Source organism: Macrotis lagotis, chromosome 1 (assembly GCF_037893015.1).
Source record: "Macrotis lagotis isolate mMagLag1 chromosome 1, bilby.v1.9.chrom.fasta, whole genome shotgun sequence".
In the NCBI taxonomy this organism is placed as follows: domain Eukaryota; kingdom Metazoa; phylum Chordata; class Mammalia; order Peramelemorphia; family Peramelidae; genus Macrotis; species Macrotis lagotis.
Window position 1 is genome coordinate 44,417,022 of NC_133658.1, and position 15,744 is coordinate 44,432,765.

The 15,744-nt window shown below is 40.9% G+C and overlaps 1 protein-coding gene across 3 annotated transcripts in view; it reads left to right on the forward strand.

The window, feature by feature from the left end:
• The window catches only part of ZNRF1 (zinc and ring finger 1), a 95,141-nt gene that overhangs the window by 60,485 nt on the left and 18,912 nt on the right, over window positions 1-15,744 (forward strand). For all 3 annotated transcript variants that reach the window (XM_074199580.1, XM_074199570.1, XM_074199565.1), the window contains exon 2: window positions 4,048-4,143. In XM_074199580.1, coding sequence (XP_074055681.1) covers window positions 4,048-4,143 — 96 coding nt within the window. The remainder of the gene's footprint in view (window positions 1-4,047; window positions 4,144-15,744) is intronic.

Consider the following 15,744-nt stretch of genomic DNA (forward strand, 5'->3'; position numbering starts at 1 on the left):
CTCCCTTTTTCCTATTCTTTATCTCATTGCTTCTCTTGATTCTTCTGACTGTTCATCCCTTCAGGTGATCCCAGAGACAGGCAGAACTAGGGCAGCTGTTAAAATAGCACATCAGCATGAAGAAGGGAGGGTGGAAAATGGAGCACTATGCAGTATCCACAAGATTTGGAGAAATCAGGTCTTAAAGGAGAAGCTTAATTTTGGGATTGGAAGTTGATATCTTCACATTTAGGCAAATACAATGGTCAGAGCATGAGAACAGCAGTCAGATCAGCAATTCCACTGAGATCTTAGGCCAGTATTCCCTGTTGTAACTCGGTTACCCTTTCTGTCCAATACAAATGAGCATCCAGTCAGTCCCATTTTCTGCCCTGGTTCTAAGAAGTACATTTAAATGATAAAGAAAAGATGCTCAACAAATATGAGATAGCTTGCTGAATTAGTGATGATATTATTATCGTCATTGCTGCTGCTGTGCTTACTACTAGATTCACTGAAATATTTTTGAAGGAAAGGGGAATTCTGTGAGGCTGGAAACAAGCACAGAACTCTTAAGCATTCCAGCAGGGAAAACTTCCTTAATTGACAGGGAAGAAATGTACAAGTTGAAGGACAGGAGCCAGCTGAACCCTTGCAAATCTAATCTGGTCATAAGAAGAAAAAAAGAAATTAGGCTCTTACTTAGAAAAGATAAGACCCTATATTATCTTCTTTTAAGTAACAACTCATCCTTGTTAGAGAGCAAAACCAGAAAAAAACTGGATTTTGTAGAATCCAATTCAAATTTGTTGATTGTGCATCTAGTCTACTAGATGAGGGGAGATAATGGACAAGTTAGATGGAGCAGAATAATTGGACTTTCCATGTTTGACCCATTCTTTGAAAGTATCAGGACTTCATCCAGCACTTCCTAGCTGGAGCACTATTCCCCTAATTGCCCCTACTTTTCCTGAAAGCAAATAAAAAGACATTCCTTGATTCCCTTTGTTAGTTCCCAGCCTTGTCCTAACTGGTAGTAGAAGCCAGTGATTGGCTCATGGATATTTTGGATTTAAGAGACTTGGGCTAGCAGTTATATGCCAGGGAATGTTTTCCTTTACACAGTTCATTGATCTTTCTTAAGATAATTACTGCTCTCCAGAAGTGGGGTTGAGGTGAGATTGGAACAATGGCAGAAATAAGGATCTTAGTTATCTGCTGTAACATGGAAGGCCCTTGCTCAGCTTTCATGGAGAGGGGAAGATGAGTCTGGTCAGAAGCTCTTAAGTTTCTTAAAATTGAAAGTTAACATAAAATATCTATAACTGGATCTTTGGCCATGCCAAGTTTTTTCCCGTAATTGGTATCCATATTTCCTTATTATTTAACATGCAGGTAGCTAATAAAGACTGCATCATTTCCTGTTCTTTATGGATATTTAGGTTAAATGCAACTGAATTTTAAAATTAAAAATTGAATTATGGAATTTTTTCCCATTCCAGTAGAATGTAAGCCTTGGAGGGCAGGAACTCTTTCATTCTTGTCTTACAGTCTATAATACAGTGATTTATTACAAGGTGCTAAAAACTTATTTAATTGAATCCTAGTTACTGAATAGCAGTTCAGTAAAGCACACAGGAAATTAGTTTTTTGTTCTTGGATATAAGATATAACCCTTTTTTGCTTTTTTACCCTTTAGTTTCTTATTAAAATATGACTTGCAAATTAAAGTTATAAAATAAATGGTATATGTAGTGTCATTTGGAGTCTGAATCTGAGATTCTTTACCCTTCTTTGCCTGTCAACAGATTTTCTTAAAAAACAAAACAAAACTGAAATGTCTGCCTGGGACAGTATAGAAACTACCCAGGGCTAGGTTTTACAGAATAGAGTATGGGAAGCTATAGAGACACCAGGACTGGGGCTAAAAAAAATTGGTATTGCTACTACTTTGTAGGCAGCTAGGTAGCACAGTAGTTAGAGCACTGGTCTTGGAGTTAGGACAAGAGTTTGAATCCAGTCTGAGACATTTGACACTTAGCATCAGTGTGACCTTGGGCAGACCACTTAACCCTGATTGCCTTGTATCCAGGGCCATTTCCAGTTGTCCTGATTCATATCTAGTCACTGAACCCAGATGGCTCTGTAGAAGAAAGATTTAGCATAACCCACCCCATTTAAATCCAGTTCATGTGTGTATGTCATGTCATCACCTCCCCTGATGTCATAGTGGTCTTTGAGAACTAACAGAATTTTCACAAAGATCCTTATTGCTTTCTTCTCTAACCTTATCCCTTTTTATTCTTCTAGAATTGCAAAGACCTCTTTATGGCAACCTTTGGGGTGGGGGGGGAAGAAGGTCTGAAAGTGACTGAGATAGGCCTCCTTCCTAAAATGGGATTTGAACTGTATCTTGAATAAGGAAACTCAGAGAGAGAAATGAAGAGGATTCTAGGGGCAACTAGGTGGCATAATGACTAGAGCACCAGCCCTGGAGTCAGGAGGACCCGAGTTCAAATTTAGCCTCAGACACTTAATACTAACTTAGCTGTGTGACCTTGGGCAAGCCACTTGACCCCATTGCCTTATAAAAATTATATTTAAAAAAAGAGGATTCTAAGCCTGACAGGTAACTGAGGCAAATAAATGCATGAAGATGGAAGTAGCGTTGTGAGTAAGGAAGGTTAGAGCAGCTGGATCCTAGAGAGAATCAAGTGTAGAAGAAAACTGGAAAGGTAGGAAAGGTTTGTGTTGGAAGAGTTTCAAATGCCAAAGAGAGGGGTGGTTTTATACTTGATGTTGAAGGTAATAAGAAGCCACTGCAACTTGGTAAATAGGGGAATGGCATGGTTATACGGGGCATCTTTTTTTTTTTTTAAAGATTTTATTTATTTTGAGTTTTATAGACAGGGAATCTTAAGAAAATCAACTGCTTAGAGTCCATGGGACTGATTCGGGGCTATTACAGTAGTCTAGGTCAGAGATGTTGAAAACTGGTGCTGGGGTGGTGACCGAGGGAATGTAGAGAAAGAAAATCTAGACGAGAAATGCTCCACCAAAGATTTAGCAGTGGATTGTCCATGTGGATGGAATGAAAAGTCAAGGAATACACCAAGATTGTGAGCAAAAAGGATCGTGGTTCTCTTGAAGTATTAGAGAAATTGAAAAGAAGGGAAGGTGACTTGGTGAATCAGAAGTCCCCTGGAACAGTTTCAGGTTTCCAGGGACTTGAAAAAAATACATTTCTAAGGCTTAATCAAACCTTGTATGAAACTTTGAAAGAGACAGGCAGTTTAATCTTCCAATAGCTGATTATAGATTAAATTTAATTAATGCTACGGTTTCCAAAGTCAAGACTTGTGCAGATCTAGGGATGATAGGCATAGATTACAGGAAGATGCAGGTCAGACAGGACCTTGATAACGATGCTTTCTAAACCCAGAACATGATTCATTGAGTTTGTGACATACTCTTCTGTTTAGTAGTTATCAAAGATAGATATCTTGAGTCCAGGTAGTCAGAGAGCCAGACTCCTGCTTAGTCAGGTAACTTTGCCATCCTGAGCCCTGAGGTGGGAGATAGAGGGTAAGAAGGGACCCTCAGAATATAAGAAAGGAGTGCTAACATGGTTTCTGCATATAAGTGGGTGCTTCCTTATCTCCATCTCTCCTCTTTGAATGGGTCAAACATGGTTGGGGAGTTGGGGAACTATTTGCCAGTCCTAATTCAAGAACTAATAATTCATCTCTTGTTTTGAGATCTCCTCATTGCTGCTATTCTTCTCTTCTTCCCCCCAACCCCTAGTAAAAAAGAAAAACTCAAATCAAATTAGCCATTTTTCTGTGACTTGCAAAGCATTAGCAGAAGAACAGAGGCAAGGGGAAAGTTTGGTGAAGATGGGTTTTAGCAAGCTAGAATGTTGAAACCAAGGAAGAAAGTACTGAATGAAAGAACAAATGAATAAGTTTAATTTCTCCCTGTGATGATGGTTAATCGAATATGTGCCCTTGTTAGTGTGTACATCTTTGGCTTAGAAAATTGCATCTCATTATGTCTTCTCTCTTTCAGGTTTCAAGTGCCCCATTTGCTCTAAGTCTGTGGCTTCCGATGAGATGGAAATGCACTTTATAATGTGTTTGAGCAAACCACGCCTCTCCTACAATGGTAAGAAAGTGTTTAGTTGCTCTCCAAAGCTTCTTCAGGCTTCGATCTGTGGACACAAAACAGCAGAGTCCACAGGGAATACCAGTAAATAATAGAGCTGTTCCGGTGCTCTCTGGATGAGGGTGTTCCAAGCTGGAGTTGTTTTCTAAAGCCTTTCTGCTACAGGAGCAGTTCTTCTGGCAGGAGTATTTGTGTATGACCAAGAAGGCTTTCCAGAGCTGGAGAGCTAACAAAATCCCCAGACTGGTTCAGTTCCAAAGAGCCTGGCTGGGGAATAGGGGAAAGGGGAGGGTGATCTGAGGCATGTGACCTAGGCTCTTGTGGAGAAAAGGCTGAGTGTATTCAGACTCAGAATCACTCACTCTCCAGCTCTTTAGTTTCTAGTCATTTCATGCCTTCCTTTCCCTGGGTCCTTTGGCCATGAAAGCTTCACATCTACACTTGTAGCATCTGGAGGGGATCTTAGCAGAACTTGGACGCCCTTGGGAATTTGCATTTCCTAATCATGATGTGGTATCACTGAGTACCACATGAACGGCAACAGAGGACACTGTCACTTTGCACATTGCGCAGCTAAGTCCCTCAGAGAACTACCCCAGGTTACTAAATACCACATTAATTTTTCTTGAGTTTTTCTCTTGGGACACAGGGGAAGGGAAGAAAAGGTGAAGGAAATCTTTAGCCTTGGTTGTGATGCCCTGTTTGGGACAATAAAGTGACACTTTGAGTGTGTCCTGGACCACTTTACAAATCTTTGGCAGCTTCTGAAGGGAGGACAGGATTCTTGCATTAGGAGATTTGGGGGAGGGTGTAGTGGTGCTGGCTTTGGTTTACAGGACATGCCAGAGATATGGTACCTTGGGTACAGAACGCTATTTCTTACTTTTATTTCCCCTTGATAAGCACTGAGAAGAAAAGAGCTGAACCAGCTTCACCTAAAGAACAGATTGGGACCCTCCTAGTAAAGGTTTTGACAAATCTCCCTCTTTCAAGGTGGCTGATTACTTTTCTTCTACACCCTGGGTTTAGTGAACATGTTCACCAGGGAATTATTGCACCCTCTAAAATAGGGAGAAGAAAATGGTCCTTACCTGAGCACAAATCTGGTATGTTCTGGAATTTAGGTTTCCTTATTCCCCATCTTGCTTCTATCAGCATGTATTGGTCTTAGCAGTAAATTTTGAACCACCCATAATATTAGAATGATTCAGGCTAAATTGCCAGTGAGAGATTATTAGTATTACTATGTTGATGCATATGCATCACATTTTTTTCCTGTTCTGTGACAATGGAAGAGATGACCAAAAAAAAGAAAAGAAAAGAAACCAATAACAGAAGGACTGCAGGAAAACAGGCCCATGAATGCACTGTTTGTGGAGCTATGAACTTAGTCAGCTGTTCTGGAAAGCAGTTTGGAACTGTGCCCAAAAAGTCACTAAAATGGGCAAATCTTATGACCCACTGATACCATATACTAAGTCCTCCTATTCCCCAAAGAGACCAAAGAAAACAGAAAAGGACTAAATATTTCAAAAACATTTATAACAATTATTTTATAGCAGCAGAGAACCAAAAACTAAGGAGATGACCATCATTTGGGGAGCAACTGAACAGATGATGGTAGATGAATGTGATGGAATCCTATTATGCTATAAGAAGTGATGAAAAGGATAGTTTCAGAAAAGTCTGGGAAGACTTGTATGAATTGATGCAGACTAAAGTGAGCATGGCTTCTTTACAATCATATTGTAAAGACAAACGACTATAAAGATCCTTTTCAATTTGATAATTAACGATTATTCCAGAGCACCGTCTCTCAGAGAAATAATGGATTCAAGATATGGGATGAAATAATCTATTTTTGGACATGACTGATCTGGGATTTGCTTAACTCTGTAACTTCGTTACAATGATTTTTTTGTTTCAAGGGAATGGAGATGAAGAATGAAAAGAAAATAGGTTTATTACTTAAATCCCTTCCAAATTTGCCTTGGGGGAAGGGAGTAGGAGCATTATTAGTTCAGTTTCTCCTCAGAAAACAGAAGTCTGTATTCATATCTCTCTGGTTTCATTTGCTGACCACATCTAGATGTGAGAAGACCTGTAATTAGTAGGCCAAGCCATTACTATGTCCTGTAGATGAGTTGTGGGCAATATTGTAGCCCAAATTCTGACCTTGCTGGTTATTTTCTCTCACATCCTAAATAGAATTGGAGAATGCTAGTTATCATTCTTCTCCCCAGGGATGCTTTCTCTTTTCCCTGAGAACAACCGCCTGCCATGTTCTTAATCTATTGCCACAGAAGCCCCTGTATTACCTGTCTGACTTGTCTGTTCACATTCTCTGGTGTCTTCTCAAGCCCAGCCTACTCCTCAGTGTTCTGGTGTTTTAGTAATGTGGGAATTGGATAGGGGTAGATAACACAACAGATTTATTTTCTGAGTAATAGCATATCACCCAATAGTTTCCAACCCCCATTCTCAAATGCATAGAATAATTTCTTGTAAAACTCCTAAGCAAGTTTCATGAAGATTTCTTGTCTCTATCAATCAGTGTCTCCAGTGTTAGAGCACAGAGACAGCACAGGATTGTCAAAAGGTCTGGTTTCTAGTCCTGGCCTTGATACTTGTTAATCATGTGACTTTCAATAAATGACTCAGTTTTTCTTTTCTATAAAATTGGTTGTAATACCACCTGCCCTTCCCACTTGGGTGATATGATAAGGACTAAGTAAGGTAACATTGTGAAAGAGCAAAGTCATTTGTGAAGCTCTCTACATACAGAAAGGAGTCCTCCACTCTCCCTCACCCTCTAGCCATTTGTCAAATCTTATTGATTCCCCATACACCATGTACACATGCATAATCTACTCCCTAATTCAGGCCCTTCTATTTCCATGCTCTCTTCTCCAATACATCCTACACATGGCAGCTAAATTGTTTGGCCTAAGACACAGATCTGACCAAGGCATTTCCTTGCTTAAAAAGCTTCAGTGACTCCTCCTTGTCTCTGTGATATAATGAAAAAGTCCTCTGACTCTTAACTTGTCTATTTTTTTTTTTTTAGGGTCAGTGCACTCTGAACTCTTTTTCTTGATTAATAGTATTTTATTTTTTCCAATTATGTATAATTTTTAGCATTCATTTTTATAAAATTTTCAATTCCAAATTGTTCTCTCTCCTTCCTTCCTAAAACAGCAAGCAATTTTATATATATGCAATCATATAAAACATATTTCCACATTAGTCACAATTGTAAAAGAAGAAACAGACCAAAAGAGAAAAAACCCCAACAAAAATAAAATGAAAATAGTATGCTTCAATCTGCATTAAGAATTCATCAGTTCTTATGGCTCAAAGGGCAATAAAACTGTGTATACCCTTTGATCCAGCAATACCACTATGAGGGGACAGCTAGGTGGCACAGTGGATAGAGCACTGGCCTTGGAATCAGAAGGAGGGTAATTCGAATTCCTCCTTAGACTCTTGACACTTAGTAGCTGTGTGACCTTGGGCAAATCACTTAACCCTGACTGCCTTGCATCCAGGACCATCTCCAGTTGTCCTAATCCATATCTGGCCACTGGATCCAGATGACTCTGGAGGAGAGAGTGGGGTTGTGACTTAGCACAGCATCCTCTCATTCAAGTTGAATCCTTGTGCATGTCATGGCAATACATACTTCTCTGATGTTGTGGTCTTCTTTAAGAACAAAGGGAAAAAAATCATCATCATCATCATTATCACCACTACTAGGTCTATATCCCAAAGAGATCATAAATAGGGAGAAAAATCCACATGTATAAAAATATTTATTGCAGCTCTTTTTGTAGTGGCAAAGAATTGGAAATTGAAGAGATACCCTCAATGGGGCATGGCTGGAAAAGCTATGGTATATGAGTATTATGGAGTACTATTGTTCTGTGGGAAATCATGAGCAGCCTGACTTCAGAAAAGCCTGGAAAGACTTGCATGAACTGATGCTGAGTGAAGTGAGCAGAATCAGGGGAACATTGTACACATTAACAGCATGCAACTGCCACGATCAGCTATGATGCACTCAACTCCTCCCAGCAGTTGCATGATTAAGGACAGTCCTCAGAGACTTGTTAACACAAATGCCATCCACATCCAGAGAGAAAACTATGGATTCTGAATGCAAAGCAAAGCATACTATTAAATACTTTTTGTGTTTTTGCTTTCTCATGGTTTTTTCCCCCTTCTTTATTCTAATTCTTCTTTCTCAACATGACTAATATGGAAATATGTTGAATACAATTCATTCACAACTTATATTAGATTTTTTGCTGCCATAGGGAAAGGGATTGAAAGGGTGGGTGGCAGAAGCATGTGGAGCTCAAAAAATGTTTGGAGTCACTGAGAAAAAGAATCAGTTCTTTCTCTGAATGTGGCTAGCATTTTCCATTATGAGCCCTTTGGAACTGTCTTGGATCATTGTATTGCTGGGAAGAGCTAAGTCATTTGTAGTTAATCATCTCACATTGTTTCTATTTCTCTGTACATTGTTCTGGTTCTGCTCAATTTGCCTTGCATCAGGTTATATAAATCTTTCCAGGCATTTCTGAAATCCAGCTGCTCATCACTTCTTAAAGCATCGTAGTATTCCCTCATATTCACATACCACAGCTTTGTTTAGCCATTTCCCATTTGATGAGCTTCCCCTCAGTTTCCAATTCTTTTGCCACTATAAAAAGAGCTGCTGTTAAATACTTTTGTTCATATAGGTACTTTTTCCTTTTTTTGTGATCTCTAGGATACAGACCTAGTAGTGGTGGGGCACAGCCCATGTGTCCCTCTCTCCTCCTTAGGGTTGGTTCATTGTATCAAGTGTCCTCAGAGGACCTTAAAATTTAAGACTGTTCATAGTTCTGTGAGAGCCACAGTTGTCCCTTAAGACTTTTTAATATTATGAAATTCCCTCTGTCCCTGTTGACAGCACTTTAGGACTGGCTTTGTTTCTGAGCATCCTTCAGTTTTCAGGTTTTAGGTTACTTGTCTAACAAGCACTCTGATTGAATAAAGTAGTTGACCTCAAAAGAGCAGGAGGAACCTAGTCTTAGGATAGAATAAAAGCAAACGGCACACCCCACTGCATTCAGACTCTGCCTCTGCAAGGAGCATTCCTCGCCCTAATAAAATCACAGGCAAAGAGAGAGCTTCATCCATCCAAGGTAGAAGCAGAGTGGCTTAGGGTTAGTAACCTGATATTAATTCAATGAATTAGACATGGGTGGGGGAGCAGCCAGGTGGTGCAGTAGATAGAGCACCTGCCCTGGAATCAGGAGGACCTGAATTCAAATGTGGCCTCAGATACTTATTATTGCCTAGTCACTTAACCCTATTGCCTTGCAAAAACCCCAAATCATCATCATCATCATCATCTTCATTGTTATCTTTTGTGCCTCCTAGAGGGTCAGTCTATTAAAGGTATGGACTTTAAGACAGTGATTAGGCAGCCAGGGAACACCACAGTGGACAGAGCTCTGGGTCTGGAATCAAGAAGACCTGGGTTCAAATTCAGACTCAGATACTCACTAGGTGTGTGACCCTAGGCAAGTCATTTTACCTCTGTTTACCTCTGATTTACCTCTGATTCCTTCTCTATGAAATGCATTATTAAAGCACTATAAAAGTGCTTCTGTTGTTACTTTTATTTATAGTTTACCTTTTTAAAGAGACTAGGCCAAATTTAAATCTTCCTCATTTCTTCTGGCCTTTGATTGGTGCTAATCTTGTCACTTTAAAGTCTGGTCTTGAAATCTAGGACTCATGTTTAAGGGTGAATGGCCAGTAAATTCTGTACCTCTCAGGAAATAACTGGACCAAGTGGTTGGGCCATCACGGTCGCTTTCAAGTTGGGAAAAGAAGGCTTTGCCCTCAGGACCTAAACATAGCAGCCCTGATGCTTCACGTGGCATTGGTGGAACAGAAGTGGGAATCATCCTGGTTACATAGGAATTGGAAAGTATCATCATAGTGGAGGAGGGTGTTATCATTTCATCTTTTCCAAGCCTTCAGTATCTGAAATCCCTCTAGGGACCGGAGCAAGAGGAGATTAAGGTTTTAGCCACAGTTCTGTCACTAACTAGCAGTGGCTCTTTGACAAATTACTTATTCCCTGGGTCTCAGAATTAAGGCATTGGCCCTGGTGTTCATTAAGGTCTCTTCCAGTTGTAACATTAATCTTTACTAATCATATTCTTTTACTTCTTCCTCTTCAGCTCCCACCCCCACTCTTTTCTTATTGTCACCTCCTAGCCAGAACTTAGCCGAACTTAGACTCATGTTTGTTCTTCATTCTCGAAGAAGACCACAATATCAAGGAGTTGAGGCCATGACAAGCATATGAAGTAGATTTGAGTGAGGGGCACTGTGTTAAGTTACCAGCCTCACCTTCTCCTCCAGAGCCGTCTGGGTCCAGTGATCAAATATGGATCAGGACAACCTGAGATGCCCCTGGATGCGGGGCAGTCAGAGTTAAGTGACTTACCCAAGGTCATACAGCTAGTAAGTGTCAGAGGCTGGATTTGAACTCCTCCTGATTCCAAGGCCAGTGCTCTATCCACTGTGCTATCTAGCTGCCCTTTAGCCATCTTTTATCTAAAAAGTCATTTTTCCTTCCCCTGGTGTTCAGCCCTCTAACAAGCATCAATGTGAATCACTGCTCAAGTCATCCTTTCTGTCTGACAGTACAGCCAAGCTACCCTGAGCCACCTACCTTCTCCACTTGAATGGATGATTACTTTCTTTTTGTTTTGTTTTTGTTTTTGTTTTTGCAAGGCTGTGGGGTTAAGTGGCTTGCCCAAGGCCACACAGCTAGGTAATTATTAAGTGTCTGAGGTTGGATTTGAACTCAGGTACTCCTGACTCCAGAGCCGGTGTTCTATCCACTGCACCACCTAGCAGCCCCAGATGTGTAATGTCAGTCTGAATTCAACTGTCTTTACCATATCTTAGTAATTGTGTATATTGTTACCTTGTCCATTTAACTTCCCATGTTTCTCTGAAATTTTCAAATTCTATTTATGTTGCAATTATTGCATTCATAGATGAAAGTGTGTTCAACTTTTTCCTGATCAGTAATTGATAACTACTTTGTTTTCTATTTTGCTATGACAAAAAAGTGTGACCATGAATATTTTGGAAGGGGGTGTGTGTGTGTGTGTGTGTGTGTGTGTGTGTGTGTGTGTTGTACACCTGGTACATTGCCAGTGCTATCACTGAGTCAAAGGACATCAACTTTTCAAAGGATAGTAGTCTGATTTGAGAAGTGAGTGCTCACTGATAGCCATGGAAAGGACTGAGGGAAGTGGTAATGCTCTCTCTGAGCCTGGAAAGACTGAGAAATCACCTGCGTACAGTTATCATCCATCTTCATCAGCTCCTGTATTCCGTTGGAACTCTGGGCATGCCACTGAAAGAGGCAAAGAGTGTTACAAGAAAGAATAATGTCTTAACATGCTCCAACAATTCTGGATTGTTAATTTGTTATGTTGTAGATGATCAGTCAACAAGCATCTGTGAAGCATGTGCTATGTATGTTAGGCACTGAGCTTCAGCAGAGAAAGTCTCAGGCAGCACCTGCCCTCAAGGAGCTAGAAACCATCTGGGGCAGACAGGAAAATAATCAGGTGCCTAGAAGTCCTAAGAAAGGTAAAGAGGGAGGGCCTGGGAAAGAACTCCCCCCAGTGAAAGGAAACCAGGAGGGGCCAGGCAGGCAGGGGGTTCACCCAGGACCAAGACACAGAGTCAGTGTTTTGGGGAGTTACTACAAGTATAGCTGGACTATGGAGGGTAGTCAGGAATAAGAACAGAGAGGGAGGAAGGAGCCTGGTCATGAAGAGCTTTAAATGCCAAACAGAAGGGTTTATTTATTTGCATCCTAGAGGTAATAGAGAGCCACAGGAGCTCACTGAGCAGAAAGGATGGCATGGTTAGACCTGAACTCTAGGGGAAGAAAATCACCTTTGACAACTGAGTGGACATAGGTTAATGTATGGAGGTATGGGGAGGCTACTTTAAAAGCTGTTACAATAGTCTAATCAAGAAGGGAGCAGCAGGCCCTGTACTAGGACTGTGGCTGTATGAATGAAAGAGAAGGGGATGTAAACTAGAGGTGTGAAGGCAGAAATTGGATGTGGATTTTTGGTGTTTAATTTGACAGTATCAGGCATATAAACTGTGGAGTCAGTGAGAGTGGAAAATCAAGGATGACACCAGAACTTTGAGCCTGATGACTGGGAAGGTGGCAGTACTTTAGACAGTGTTAAGAAGCTGAGATGAAGGTGGGCTTTGGGAAGAGAGAGAGAGAGAGATAATGAATTTTGTTTTGGTCCTATTGAGTTTGCTGACTATGGGACATATACAGTTCAGGATGTCTAAGAAGTTATTGATGATGGTTGTTTGAAGGTCAAGAGGGAGATTAGGGATGGATAAATAGTGCTCCATAGAGCTAATAATTTAATTCATGGGAGCTGATGAGACCAGCAGGTGAGATAGTGTAGAAAGAAAAGAGGAGAGGTCTCAGGACAAAGCCTCAGGAGACACTTACCTTTATTGTTTAAGAGGTGGGTGGAGAACAAATAAAGGAGAGTGAGGATTGGTCAGACTTGTGAGAGGACCAGCAAAATGTAGTGTCATGGAAACTCAAAGAATAGGGAGTATCCAGGAGGTTAAGGTGTTTAACTGATGCTGATGAGAATTTAAGCCTGAGAATCGGGGGAAAGACATTAAATTTGGCAAGAAAAAGATCTTTGGTCATTTTGGAGAGAACACTTTCATTTAAATGGTGAGGTCAAGAAACCAGATTGCAATTGAAAGGACAGCCAGTGAAACCATTGAATAGAGATGGTTTTCTCAGGGAGTCTAATCATAAAAGGGAGAAGAGAGCTTGTAGAGGTAATCAAGTGAGGGATTCTTAAGGATCAGAGAGATTGGGGTATGCTGCTGGAAGCTTAATAGGAGCCAGCAGATAGGGAGAGATTGAAGATAAGAAACCATGGAAATGATAGAAGAGAGTGATTACTGAAGAAGTTGGAAAGAATAGAATCCAGCCTCTAATGTAGAAGGGTTGACCTTTGCAAGGAGAAGGACTGTTAGAGGAGTAAAGGAGATAGCGGGGGAAGATGCATGAAAGGTGTGAGGTGAGGAAAAGGGAAGAAAGGAGAGCTCTTGGCTCAGTGCTTTCAGTGAAGTGTGGAAAGAGGTCCATAGCTGAAATAGAGGGTGGGGTGAAATAGAATGAGAAGTTTGAAGAGAAATGAGAATGTTTGGAGTAGCTGTCTTAGAGAATGGGATAGTAAATTGGTTAGGGAGAAATAAAATGTTATACTGAGATTAGATAACAAAGTTATAATGGTAAACATGCTCTTATGATCTTATGGTTTTGTCTGTATTCAGCAGAAAGTGAATAGGAAAGAAGGAGGAAGATGGGGGGATAATCTAGGTTTGGGATTTGGCAAGGAGGCATCAGAGATTTGAGGGGAAAGCGGTTTAGATTTGAGTTGACTCACCAAGGATCATGATAGATTATAACAAGTGCAGTGATCATGGCCTGGGAAAGAACTGGGGGTTGGAGGATAATGGTAAGGACTAAGAACAGGGTTAAGGGTTATCAAATATAGGGAAAGATAGAATGATAAAAATTGATGGTTCAATAAAGGATTTTATGATCAAGGAAGTAGAATCTTTATAGATGGTGGCAAAATAATAATATTATGCTACATTTCTGTAGCATTACTCTGGGTCACACCCTCATCTACCTTTGGAGGTAGGTACTCTTCTAATCCTTATTTTGCAGATGAGGAAATTGAAGCAAATGGATTGAGGAACTGGGAAATCAGTATTTGAGAAAGAATCAAATAACCCATGTGGGCAAGAGATGAGGCGAGGGCATTGAACTTACTGAAGAATTAGAGACTTGTCTTAGAAGTCAGTGAATAATAACAGCAGGTTCTGGATTGGTTGAGAAATTTGGGTAGTGCAGCCCTTAAAGGAAAAATTGCTTGGAAAAGGTGGTAGAGGGAAAGAACAGAAGCAGCAAGTGGGGAGCAAAGAGTATACTGGTGAGTCAAAGGGTTAGACAGAAAATAGCACCAGTACTGGAAAGCATGGTAAGGAAAGTGGCATCATCAAAAAGGACTTTGATAGGGTAACTAGGTGGCACAGTGGATAGAGCGCCGGCCCTGGAGTCAGGAGTACCTGAGTTCATATCTGGCCTCACACACCTAATAATTACCTAGCTGTGTGGCCTTGGGCAAGCCACTTAACCCCATTGCTGTGCAAAAAAAAAAAAAAAGGACTTTGAGTCTCTGGGAGAGCTTGGTGGAAAGAAATGAAAAGAGAATTAGACTGAATGAAAGATTATGGATCAGGCATTCCACAGGGTACAGTGGAGGAGTGGGAACTGGAGCCAGGGCCCTGGGGAGGGTAGGTTACAGGTGGACAGGCATTAGGGTTGGTTTATTGGTAATTTAGATTCAGAATAACTGGGATAGGGCATGAACAGAGGGAGGGACTTGTAGTACCAAACCTCTCCTGTCAGCCAGTTTCTTGCAGCCATCCAAAGGTGGAGCCAGGGAGAATGTTAGAAAGACTTGTGGATATTTAATACGAGTTTTGAAGGAAGATTGTGTCATCACAATTTAAAATGTAAAACATACTCAGTACAACAAAATAAGACACATCATACTTACTGTGAAAAGAAGGGACAATTTAGAGTCCTAAGCTCTGGGTTTGAATCCTGCCATTCCCACTCTGGGACTGTGGAATGGAAGGGTAGGATGCCTGACCTGAGGTCTGTTCTGACCCCTTTGATCCAGAAAAGGGGCCTGAGCCTCTGCAGTAAGACAGACATTTTACAGAGGGTGGAGTCCACAGGAGAGACTGCCTAGAAATCCAGCTCAAAGAAGAGGGGGGAGGGAAGAGGCCATTGAACTATACAGTTAGGAGATCATTGGAAAAAAGCCATTTAAACAGAGTATTATAGAGTTGTGAAGCGAGTGAGTGGGAATTAGCCCAGCTCAAAATAAAACATAAAATAGTGGAAACAGAGTTCTTTAAGGTCTTCTCCACTACCTGAGGAAGTAGGTGCCGTTATTATTCCCATTTTACTTGCGGAGAAACTAAGGCAGCATCCACCCAGGATCTCATAGCTATTAAATAGTATCCAAAGCTGGATTTGAACTCAGGGGTTTCCTGACTCTGGGTCCAATATTATTACCAGAACTTCCTGCTTTCTTGGTGTGTTGTTCAGCTGTTTCTGTCATATCCAACTCTTCATGGCCCTTTATGGGTTTTCTTGGCAAAGATATTGGAGTGGTTTGCCACTTTCCTTTTCCAGCTCATTTGGCAGATGAGGAAATTGAGACAAATAGTCAAGTGAATTGCCCAGGAGTCACCTAACCAGTAAGTTTCTGAAGCCAGATTTGAACTCTGGTCTTCCTGACTCCAGATCTGGTGCTGTCCATTCTGCCACCTAGTCACCCCCACTCTGCTTCCTCCAGAAGGAAATTTGAAAGACAAAAGTACAATGTTTGTAGACTATGATGGGAGATCCAGTAAACAGGGAGATATTGAATA